Source organism: Gekko japonicus, unplaced genomic scaffold (genome assembly GCF_001447785.1).
Source record: "Gekko japonicus isolate JY-2015 unplaced genomic scaffold, Gekko_japonicus_V1.1 scaffold654, whole genome shotgun sequence".
NCBI lineage: Eukaryota > Metazoa > Chordata > Lepidosauria > Squamata > Gekkonidae > Gekko > Gekko japonicus.
In genome coordinates this window covers 324,859-337,544 of record NW_015160228.1, presented here as the reverse complement: position 1 = coordinate 337,544, position 12,686 = coordinate 324,859, and the positions used below count along the sequence as shown (strand labels likewise).

Below are 12,686 nucleotides of genomic sequence, written 5' to 3'. Positions count from 1 at the left end.
CTTCACCCAAAGAGTGATTAACACATGGAATTCACTGCCACAGGAAGTGGTGGGTGCTACAAGCATGGACGGCTTCAAAAGGGAATTAGATAAGCATATGGAGCAGAGGTCCATCAGTGGCTATTAGCCACAAGGTATAGCTAGGGGCTCTGGGGCAAGTGATGCTCTGTCTTCTTGGTGCTTGGGGGGGGGTCAATAGTGGGAGGGCTTCTAATGTCCTGGCCCCACTGCTGGACCTCCTGATGGCACTGGTATTTCTGGCCACTGTGTGACACAGAGTGTTGGACTGGATGGGCCTTTGGCCTGATCCAACATTGGCGTCTCTTATGTTCTTATGTTCTTATGAACGGAGTTCCGGCTAGCTTCAGAGTTGGCCACGCCCACTACAGCCAAAACCTCTGCATGCGTGGCTACAGAGGGAAGGCCTGTAGAGTGACCCCCCCTAGCAGCTCCAAGGTGAGTGGGCCGGGGGGGGGGGCTGGAAGGATCGGGGAGGCATTTAAATGCCTCCCCATGCCTCCCCTGGCCTGTCCGGGGGTGGGCTTGCCTGTGCTCCCCACAGCCGCGGGGTGCCCGGGCAAGCCAAGGGAAGGCATGGGGTGTGGCCTAATATGCTAAAGAGTTGTGATGTCACTGAGGGGTGACATGATCGAAGTTTATAAGATTATGGATGGGATAGAGCAGGTAGGAAAAGAGGTACTTTTCTCCCTTTCTCACAATATAAGAACTCATGGGCACTCAATGAAATTTCTGAGCGGTCAGGTTAGAACGGATAAAAGGAAGTACTTCTTCACCCAAAGAGTGATTAACACATGGAATTCACTGCCACAGGAAGTAGAGGCGGCTACAAGCATGGATGACTTCAAAAGGGAATTAGATAAGCATATGGAGCAGAGGTCCATCAGTGGCTATTAGCCACAAGGTATAGATAGGGGCTCTGGGGCAAGTGATGCTCTGTCTTCTTGGTGCTTGGGGGGGGGGGGACAACAGTGGGAGGGCTTCCAGTGTCCTGGCCCCACTGATGGACCTTCTGATGGCACCTGGTATCTCTGGCCACTGTGTGACACAGAGTGTTGGACTGGATGGGCCTTTGGCCTGATCCAACATTGGCGTCTCTTATGTTCTTATGGCAGCCTTCTCCAGGCCTGACACCACCAGCCAACCAACAGCAGCCCCTTATTTTAAAAAACGGTGAAACTGAAAATATACTGGCAGTGAGTCACACACCCCTCAGTTGAGAGATCTGACAAGCTCTTTCAGTTTACCTAGAAGTCTTGCTGCAGAGATGGAGGGAAATCCTTGTTAGTTCCACTGCTGTTTTTAATTTGTGAGGGTATTATTGCTCATCCTAATATTAACAGGGCTTCAGTGACCCTTTTCACTTACCAGGGAAGTCCCCGGTGGGCTGCTGACAGCCTGGAGCGGCTTGAGCCAAGTGGCTGTTTTGGTCCAGACCTGGGTGGTCACAACCACAGCCAGTGTCTCACCACCTCCAGCAGCTGACTCAGCCTGCCCCAGGACTGCTTCCATGTCCCCATCTGCCCCGAATGTTGATGCACACCACTAGCAGAACTGACTACCTCTGGTTCCCATCGGGGAGAAAAGTGGGGTATACCTGAAATAAACCTTCCAAGGAGCTGGCTTCACCAGGCTTCTTGTGACTGGCTGCTGAGGTTTGGAGGGGAGAAAAATACAAATTATACCACTTAAAACAAATAGGGTAAAAACAGTGACAGTTAAGATGGACAGGTACAGTTAAAATGGGAAAGGCGACATGACCCATCACTTCTAAGGTCAATAACTGGTCCTGGGACCAAAAAAAGCAGCTGGTAAAAGTGAGACATGGGCTGCGGTGGCTAAAGTGGTTAAGATGCTGAATTGAGGAAGGTCAGTAGTTCAGCAGTTCGAGACCCGGGTGCCGCATGACGGAGTGAGCTCCCATCTCTAGTTCCAGCTCCTGCCAACCTAGCAATTCGAAAGCAAGACATTGCAAGTAGATAAATAGGTACCACTTCGGTGGGAAGGTAACAGCGTTCTGTGCACCTTGGTGTTTAGTCATGCTGGCCACATGACCACGGAAACGTCTTCGGACAGCGCTGGCTCTTCGGCTTTGAAACGGAGATGAGCACCGCAACACTAGAGTTGGATTCGACTGGCTTTCGAGCAAGGGAACCTTTACCTTTTAACAGTGAGACATATTAGGGAGGAGGATGAAACTGGAACCCACTCGTACTGGATTGTGGCATGATCATAAGAACATGAGAACATGAGAAAAGTCAGTGTTGGATCAGGCCAATGGCCCATCAAGTCTAACACTCTGTCACACTGTGGCCAAAAATACCAGGTGCCATCAGGAGGTCCGCCAGTGGGGCCAGGAAGATTTTGGTTTTTAAAAAGTGATAAAAATCATTATGGGTGGAATTCACTACGATGTCTTAGATTCTCAGGAAGAAACAAGTGAAAGAAGGGTACTGCTCCGAAAGAAAGACAGCTGATGGGGAAGCAGTTGGCAGGCCCAGTGTTGCCAACAGGAGCCTGTATCATATGGAGGACTTCAGTGCTCACTTAGCCATATATTCCCTGCGCTTAGAAGACTAGCATGTCAAGGGCAGAGACTGAATTCCTTTGATGTACACGAAAGCGTAAACCTAGAATTAAACTCTGTTGGTCGTAAAGGTACCACTAGACTCAAACTTTGTTCCAGGTGTTCTAAAAGTAGTGAGTGTATCAGCTGTGGGTTCACAGCCATAAAGTTTTGTGGTGCACAAGTAGAATACGGAGGTCACCGAGGCAGGAATTATATATTAACAACAAAGAAGATTTCTTTATTTACAAGTTGGTTTTAAGGGACAGATCAGCAGCACACAGACAGAAGAGAAACCAACTAAGAGCACAGTTTCAATTTTCTAAATACTTCCCAGCATAAACAGGCTTTTACTGATAAGCAACTAGGTTGGATCCTCACCTCACCTCACCTCACACACACAGAGAGGATTCCACCCACACACCATCCTGCGCTCTCCCCCAAGAGTCAGACTAAATGGCACAAGGTCTGCTCCTTGCCAGAGACAAGCCTAACAACTGGGTTCTCTTCTGCCACACCAGCAAGCAGGGCACTCCTGCCATGCTTCCCTCCAACATTCCATCCCCCTTCTCAAAGGTGACTGGATGCTGGGGCAGCACTCCCAGAGGCTTGAGTGGCTGTTTCCCCCCGGGGGGGGGCAAGACAGCCCTCTGTCTGTCACAGGTGGTCTAATGCAAGGTGGTGTTTGGAAGCCTCCAGATTCTTCAGCCTGGTGTCCACCAAGAGCCAGGTCCACAGACTCCACCAAGGATTTGTTTGCACAGCCATTTCCCCAAGAGTTCATGGTGCCCCACTTCGAAAGTAAGGCACAGGTGAAATGCACACAGCACCACAGCTCCCACTGAGGGCTAAGCCAAAGAGCCCACATTTCAGGCAGACGTGATTACAGACGCAGCCATTCCATCCTTTCAAGCCCTGTATCTTCTTCTTCTTTTTAATGCAAGAACAAAATTTGAGAATTAAATACTCCAGAACCAATACTCAGATAACAACCTGAGAGAAATTTGCTGGGTGTCGCTTCTTCCAAAAAATCTTGGGAACTGTAGTCTAGCACTGGTGCAGAAGATGGGAAGGCGGCTTTCCTCGTTGCAGCCAGAGAACATGACACTGCCTTCTACTGGGCTGGACCGCTTATCTGTCAAGCTCAGCCTTGCCCACTCAGGCTGGCAGTGGCTCTTCACGGTCTTCCTCATCATCTTTTAACCGGAGAGGCCAAAGACTCAACCAGGGGCCTCCTGCATGCAAAGCAGATGCTCTGCCTCTGAGCCACGGCCCCTCTATTGCTGACCTCCTCGTTAACAACGCTCAGAGTTCCCTGCTGGAACACAGCTCCAAACCTGCTGCCCTCAGGGATTCAGCAAATAAGACAGAACAAAACAGACCCCCTTCCATCCAGTTGTGGTGAACAGGAGGACGGCACATCAATGCTGCAGGAACATATGGTAATGCCTGCCCTGCCTCCCCTGCCAGCTGCATCAAGGGTCAAACTACACTGAGCAGTAAGAGAAAGGGGATGGGGGGAAGAACAGTGGTCCTGTACATTCGACAAGGCTCTTCGAAAACAGAACATGCACATGCACACAGGACACTGCGTCGAGGCTCTGAGAGCATTCTGCTAGCCGGTGCTTAGAGATGGCCCCAGCCTCAGGAACAGCTGTTCAGACAAGGATTGTGCCTGACTCTACATGACAATATCTAATGGCTCTGCCCGTGTGGTTCCCAGGGGGGCAGGGGAGTTTAATGGCTCATGGTCAGGACCTCATCCCTGGAGTCACGAAGACAGATGCATCTGCAGTATCTTCTGGGAAAGGGACAAGAAGCTAAAGCTGCTCGGGAATAAAAGGAGACGAGAAGAAAAGCTACCCGGAGGTGCAAGCTGGCCTCAACCACTTCTCTGCCCTGCCCCAGCTTTATTTGGAGGGGCACAATATTCCTAGGAAATGCAGGTGGCCAATCAAGAGCTCCCTCCCTTCTGATAAGACTCAGAGAAGGTGTTCCGCTATAAAATCACAGCCATGCTTCACACTGATACTCAAAAATGTTGACTGCCAAGAAGTGTAAGAGAACTACCTCCCTCTGCAAAAGACCTCTCCCTCCACTTGTTTTAGCATGAACCAGGCACCTGCCTCCTCGATGGAAAGGGGGTGGGAGTGCCCAAAGCTGTGACTTGTACAGAGGTACAACGAACACCCTCCTTCCCAGGCAATTCTGCTGTATCAGGAGGGGTGGAATACTCCTGATGGAAACACAAAGCAGAGTTGGCCACTTATCACCTCCAAGGCAACTAGAAAAAAAGCACAACCAAATCATGCAGAGACACAGCAGGCACCTCCATTGCAGATGGGTACTTTGGGCACACAAAAGCAGCAAATTAGGAATTAATCTTGACACACCAGTGTGCTGTGACCCACAATTGGGGAATTACTGCTTTAAAGTCACCAGAGATTTATGGAAGTCACAGTCCCCTACTCCGCTTTGCAGAGGCACATCAAGGATACGTCAGACCACATCCGCCATCACCCCTTTCTACACCAACTGTCCTCTCTGAAAAGCTGCTGAGTCCTCGCGGAGGAGCACTCTTCCAGGCAGCCTGCAGCCGCTCTCTGCTTCTCCTCCTCACTCCAGTCCCCCTGACCTTGGCTCGGCTCCCCAGCGCACAACGGCAAGCAGCATTTGCTTCACACACACACACACCCCAGAAATGTGACTGTTCTGTGAGCAAGGAAAGAGCGCACAGGAGGAGGTGGGGGCGAGGAGAGAAGAAAGGAAGAAAACTATCCAGAACGTTAATTAATTGAGGCTTTTGTTCCATTCCTTAACGAGCATTTAAACAGCAGATTGAGTTACGCCGAGGATGATAATATCGTACTGAAGCAGTGGAAAACGATGCCAAAACCGGGAGCAGCGGCGTGGACTAGGCTGGCTTGCTTCGAAAGGAGGTGCACCAGGGGGTTGGGGTCAGCCGTTCACCTGTGGGGCATGGCCTGCCTATTGCCAGCCACACTTCTGTTCACAGCCAAAACCACACAAGAAAGGTGTCGTGCCGCCATATTCTTTCCCACTGAGCTGCTGCTCTTCTGCAAGGAAGATCCGTTGCAATGTAAATCCATCCCTGTGACCCAGCAGGTCAGTTGGAAGGCTCGCCAGACCAGGGGTGAGGTCAAGCTCACAACATGGAGCCCGGTTGTGGCTGCACTTCCAGCGGCCCTAGGTCCACAGCCATTCTGAGGGCAGGAGCAAAACACACAACCCAAGGACTCCGGAACCTTTAATACCACGGGAAAGGAGAGGGAGTTGATTGAAGAACCTCTTGTAGCCAACCAGCTGGTCAGCAGCATGTGGGAGAGAGACCGAGCTGTGATCATTAGCTGATTTTACCGGCATCCACTGGGAGAATGATAAAGGTTGAGCAAACAGCAAGATGGAAACCCGGTGCCCGACTGGATCAATGCTGAGGCTTCCAGCCCACTCCACCCACGCGCAAACCTTCTGCTTGGACAACCTGCTACTGCATCGCCTTGAAATCACTGGGTACCTCCAAGTGGTGATTGCAGAATCTTTGCCACAAGTCGCTTCCAGCAGATCTCACTTTCTTCCTTGGTGCAGGCTTTGCTGATCAAGAGAAGGAGGTGCTCATTGAGATTTGTTGGCTGTTTTGGAAAGACTACTACCATCCACTTGCACAATCTCAGGTGGACTAGGGGTGGTTAACATGAGAGACCACCCATGTTCCCTCTAAGCTATGGAGTCCTGTGAGCAAGAATTCTACTTTGTGAGCTACCGTCATTCAAGCTGTGAGCGAGTGACTTGGCTGCTTCATAATTTAGTTTGCTCTGGAGCCATCCCTTCCCGAGCTAAGACAAAAATGGGTGAGCTGGAGGCTAAAAAACTGTGAGCTGGCTCACACTAACTCAGCTGAGAGGGAACACTGGAGACCACCATGTCCTGCAGCAGGGAAAAAGCAGCTATGAACGAGAGCCAAATCAGAGCATCGAGCTATGGAGTCCCCAAGTTCATATTACACCTCTGGTGGCTTTGCGAAGGCCCCTGTCTCGGTCTCAGCTCCTCAGTCCATATTACAGCCGCCTCAAAGGGTGGTGGTTGTGAGAATCCTTGCAGTCCTGTACAGCTTACCCTCAGAATGCTTTCAAACTCTACATAACTTTTATTTTTACTGCTTTATGCAGATTCACTGCTCTTGCAAAGCCTTTGCCTAGAAGCAGCCCAACCCATCACGTTGTGGCGGAGGACCTGGTCTGATCACTTACATTTTTAGTTTCATAGATTTGGGACAGCAAGACCAGGATAAAACGTCTGCCCATGACTCTGGAGAGCAGCTGCCGATTTTGATAGGGAGGACTGGGTTTGATGGCCTCCACCACCCCTCCCCTTTTCCTGCCTCCTTTCCTCCTTCCCACTCACCAGTCAACCTACTTTTCTATGACTCCCTGTCTTCAGCTTTCCTTCCCTCTGGTAGCCTCTCCTTGGGAAAACTCTGCACAGTTCCAGCCACTAGGCTGGGTCCAGTTGCACCACCGGAACCCCACAAGGACTTTCAAAGAGCACCTCACTTGCCCTTATATCCCCTTGGTATACTAGCTCCTCTTTTCCTTCCCCAGGGCAGCCCCCATCTCCTCCCCTTTCCCTGTTTCCTTTTCTCCTTCCCACCCTGCCTTTCTGCACAATAAGGACCCCAAGCGGCTTACATTGTTCTCCTCTCCTCCCATTTTATTAAACTTGGTCAAGTCAAACTTGGGTTTCCCAGATCCTAGTCAGAAACTCTAACCACTGCACCACTCTGGCTTACATGAGGTGGTTACTGTTGAAAAGCAGCCAGCATCAGGGCCTGTGTGACCAGGGCTATTTTTGGGCAGGAACGCACAGGAACACAGTTCCGTCTGGCTCCCGAGTTGGCCACACCCAGCAGGAACTCATTAGCATAATAGGCCACACCCAATGGCAGAAACTCATTAGGATTGGCTACATTAGGGGTGTGTGGCCTAACATGCAAAGGAGTTCCTGCTCAAAAAAGCTCTGGGTGTTGACAACAAACAAGGTAAACAGAATAAGAAGCAAAAGGTGGGTGTGGCTGGATGACCACACTTCTGGTAACGAGGGCTGTGTGGCCTAATATGCTAATGAGCTGTCGGGGTGTGGCCTAATATGCAAATGTTTTTCTGTTGGGTGTGGCCTATTATGCTAATGAGTTCCTGCTGGGCTTTTTCTACAAAAATAGCCCTGTGTGTGACTCATACAAGTGGGGTGGGTAGCAAGTCGCCCAGTGGTTGATGCTGGGCCTGGACCCAATGACTCGCCCCTCAAAAGGCAAAACAGTTCTGGAAAGGGACCTGCCCCCCTTTCTTTTACTGACAATACTGTTGTTGTTGCCTAGCAATCCCCCACAACAGCACTGAGAGGGTGTTCATTTCTTAAAGCTCCATACAGGCCGTGCTTCTATTGTTGGGGGGAGGCTGATCTCCAGTTTTATTTATTTATCAAAGCCTGGAGGGTTCCCCCCCCCCGATCTGTAGAAAGGTCTGTCTTGTTCATGGACCCAGTCTCCATATCCAAGTATCCACAGTTGGGGCCAGATCCATTCATGGTTTTGTCCTGCATGAGCCATGATCATCCTCCTTGGGGGCAGGACTCAAAACCCCCTCAAAAAATGCCAACAAAAGGACAACTGTTTCTTTGGGAAGGGATTCTCAGCGGAAATGGATCCAGACGTGACAGCAGGATACCTGGCTGCTTCCTGCCATCTCTCCGATAGCTACACAGCTTGGCAGCTGGAGAGGGTTGGTTCTCAGCTGCAGAGAGATCCCGGCACAATGAAGGATGCATGGCAGCTTCCTGAACTCCCATGAATAGTGTGGCTTTTTCTACTAAGCAGAGTTTTGGCTAGAAGTCAATCCAGCATTTCCCACATCAAATAAGCCTTTTCTTCCAGCCCTTGTACCAACTTTCCTAAGAGGAAGAGGAAGAAACCAAAATCACACCAAAAGCACAATATCTGGGGTCTTTAAGATTTCTGGTAGGACACGAGGGGACCACCCTCCTACCTTCTCAACACCATCATTGATCATCTGGTTGGCTCCACTGCCATCAATAATGTGGCAAAAAATTGAGCTCTCAACCAGCCAGCACTGCTCAGTCTCCACACGTAATGGGCATCATAGCCAATAGTTTCATTATCAATTTCTGCAAGGCTAGCCACACAGTATCCTGACTATGGTTGCCAGCTTCCAGGTGGGGCCTGGAGTTCTCTCAGAATTCCAACTGATCTTCAGTCTACAGAGATTAGTTCCCCAGGAGAAAATGGTCACTTTTGAAGGGCAGAGTCTATGGTGCACCATAGATTCTAGGTGAAATCAACCCCCAGATTCCCCACTCCACAGGTTCCACCCCCAAATCTCCAGGAATTTCCCATGCCAGAACTGACAACCCTACCTGAAACAGCACCCCAGACACTTAACCCTTTGCTTACTGAAGGCCTCCCCCACTAGGATGCTGGGCCCATTTTTCTGGTCCCTCCCACCCAGGTCCTGTCGTATTAAGTAAGTTCTATGAAGCTACCTGGTTTATGCCACTGAACTTGGGGGGGTGCCATTTTCCTGCCTCCCACCTCTATTTCTGGGGGCTAATCATTAGTCAAGATGAATAGGGGATATTTTGGGAAGGGAGGGCATCACTTTGATTCCTCACTTCTTGCAAAAAGCTTCCAAGACCTCCACCATCTGCCAGCAGCCCAATTTTACCCTGTGAACGGCCTATTCCATGTTGCACAGTTCATGAACCCAGGAGGGCTCTATAGGATTTTGTCCAAGCCGCTCTTGTTATCAGTCTCACTGCCATTTCACAAGAAAGTCTGGCCAACTGGGATTTTGCATTCTACCCAACACACCCTGTTCATTTGGCCCTTGCCCGCTCATTAAAAAATATCACTAGATAAATAAGGCATGGGAGTTTAAACGCAAAACCAAGGAAAGAATGTGGTGGTCCTTGCTCATTTTCTGTGAATCCAGCCAGCTGTCTCAGTGCTGCAGAGTTCTTCTAAGAGCTTCTCTAAGTGAAGTTTACTGCTCAGTCCCTGTGGAATATTATTGTATCAAAGATGGCAGAAACAAACAGATAACAGATATGAGAACTTAAGAAGTTCTGATGGATCAGACCAAAAGAGCCATGTAGTCAAGTATTTTGCTCCCTATAAGTGACGAACCAGACACCCCTTGGAATTTATGAACAAGGCACCAAAGCAACCCCCCATTACTCCCCAAATCTGCTTCTGGCTTCAAATATGGAGACTCTATTCTGCTGTCATGGTTGACAGCCACCAATAGCCTTGCTGCCCTCTATACATTCTTCCTAGGGATATTTAAAGAGCTGCTCTTCCTCCCCCCACATCAAAAGTAGAATGTGCATGCCCAATAAGAGTTTTGTTTTCAGCTTGAACTTCCAAGCCACAATTGCACAATCAAATATTTGTATAAGAAGCATCTGCCTTGAGTTTCTCATAGCTCTTTGGCAAAGGCCTGGGAAGGAGAAGATACGCTTATTCTAACTGGATCGTGAATATCTTTCAGCAGCCCTGACAACATCATACCATTATCCAACTTTTTAAAAACACACACACTTGAATTCAATCGCTCTTTCTGGGGGGAGGGGGGGATGACACCTTTGCTTTATTATGGAATTTGAGAGGGTCTTCCTCTTACTTCACCTATAGCTTGATCAACATTTTCAGAGCAGTAAAGTCATTTTCCCAATACAAAAGATTCGCATAATCATATCTCCCCCAGCAGTTCAGTCGATGATATAGACACACTGGCTTAAATACACATGTACTAAATGCCTGGAAGGCTTAACTACCTTCTCCCTGGCCTTCGAAGATGCTCTCCAGGGGTTCAAAGGCCAAAGACACCAGCTGGCAAAGAAACACTTTCTCTTACTTTTCCTATTGTTACCCTGAAACCTCTTAGTACTAGAGGAAGCGGGATGAATCTGGAAGTGTGGCACTGGGTCAGCTGTTCTGGTACCTCGGGAGAAAATTTGGCAAAGAGGTCAACTGAGTGACAGGCCGGCTGGAAAGAAAACAGCCATCTATATATATGGAGCAAGGTGGGCTTCCGAATGGCTCTTTGCCCCGGGGCAAAGAAAAACGGGCTCCAGGTGATGGAGCCTTGTCAACTGGAAGACTTTTGGCTTTGGGGTCCCGTCCAACCCTTCAAGTCATCCCTGTCTGGTGAGGGTAGTAACCATTTCTGTCCTCTTGTAACTCCAGTGTCCTTATTTGCAAGGCAGGGGAGGGGGGATCCTTCCTTAACCGCCCCGGGAAAATATGCAGCGACACTCCAGATAGCCCGCCAAACACCAGACTCAGCCCAGCATCAAACCCATCATACTATATGACGAGGAGACAGTTATCCAAAGAGAGTTAAGGTTTAACATTCTGCCCAATTTTGCCCCCTGGGGGGCAAAAGATGCTATTTCCCATTTCCAGTATATATGCTCCCAGCCCCCACCCTGTGCCTCCTGTGAAGTCTCTTGTTCTTCTGAAATATTTGTAGCTAATAAATAACCCCTTTCCCTATTACTCATTCCTGGCCTCGCAGTGTATGACTGCCAAAAATGTAGAATCCCACCCCCACCCACCCCCATTCCTGATTTGGACTCCCACATGCAACTTCCTCAAGGGGCAGAACTCCCATTTCAATTAGCATCAGGCTAATGAAATATCTCAGAGTTTTAACCCCATCCACACTCCCCGCCCCCTCCGCTCTAGTATGCTTTACCGAAAACATCGCCACAAATACAGAGATTTGAATAGAGATGGGATTTAAAAAAAAAAAAAGATACACATGATTAAGACTTAGTTGGATGAAGGTAGGACGTAGGGGTGGGAAGCAAAAGCGGGTAGTCTTTGGCCGGCTCCATCTATAGGGCTGATGGGATTTTGCATGGGGTCTAACCACCAGTATCTCCTAACAAGGCTAAAGCTACCCGGAGTTGATTTTCCGGATAAACAAGCACACAAGGGGGGGGGGGGAACTCCACTAAAAATATCTCTGTTTCAACAACCCTCACCCCAGCCACACTGAGATCAAAACATGCATGGGGAAAGGAAAGACATCTCAGCATCAGAGAGGCTGCAGGGGGGGGGGAGAGAGAATGTAACATTTTGACTCTGAGCCTGAACAAGAGATCGGTCTCTCCCTCTGTCCTATTTCCAAAATATATATGCTTAAAGGAGAAGCTGCCAGGTCTTTCAAAAAACAGCGAGGACACAGATGGGGGGGGTTTCCCACAGCATGAAGAAAGGGAGAGAAATTCCATCCTGGGAGGACTGTAAATCTCCCAAAAAGAGAGAGACAGCATCTCGCAGCTAAAACAAACTAGGGATATTCATGATCTCCTCCTACATGCCTGCCACAGCCTCGACTTTTCCCTTCAGGGATGCCAACAAATCCTCATCGACTTCCAAGCTCTTGCCAGTCCCCAGTCCTAACTGTTGCTTTTTCCAACAGAGGGAGGGGGGAGGTGATGCCTCCCCCCCCCCTCCTCCTCCTCCTCCTCTCTGCACAATTTCCGAACAGAGGCACGGGGAGATCCGCAGTGTGCAGTGCTACGGCCCCGTGCGCTTCCCACACACAGCCACGGGATAGGCACCTGATACACAATGCACACGTACGGAGCGGGTACTCCCCTCCTTTGCAAACGCCACATGGACGTGTGAATGCCCAGCGCCGGGGGGGGAGGGAGGGGGGGAGGCGAGAGAGCGGAGAACGAGGCCGCGCCAGGCGACTTACATGGACATGATATTCCTCGAGATGTCGGTGATGTTGATGCTGCTGGCGGTCCCGTTGCTGGGGCCCGAGTCCTGCCCCTCCAGGAGGGGGAAGAGGGTGCCATCGTCCAGATTGGTACAATCAATCTCGGTCTTGTTGCAGACGCAGTTGGCCGGGCAGCCCCAGACAGACCCCAAGTAGTCCCCCCAAAGGCTCCAGAGGAAAAAAACGTTCCAAAAGCGGCATTTGGTCGGGCAGAGTAAGCCATCCATCTCCGGCTCGCGGGGGCTTTATTCCGAGGGGGGGGAAAGAGGGGAGGG

General features: G+C 49.9%; 1 protein-coding gene across 3 annotated transcripts in view; it reads right to left on the bottom strand.

Moving 5' to 3' along the window:
* NTRK3 (neurotrophic tyrosine kinase, receptor, type 3) overlaps nt 1-12,638 on the bottom strand; it is a 534,208-nt gene extending 521,570 nt beyond the window's left edge. For all 3 annotated transcript variants that reach the window (XM_015411889.1, XM_015411895.1, XM_015411905.1), the window contains exon 1: nt 12,388-12,638. In XM_015411889.1, the coding sequence (XP_015267375.1) occupies nt 12,388-12,638 (251 nt within the window). The remainder of the gene's footprint in view (nt 1-12,387) is intronic.
* Between the last annotated feature and the right edge of the window lie 48 nt (nt 12,639-12,686).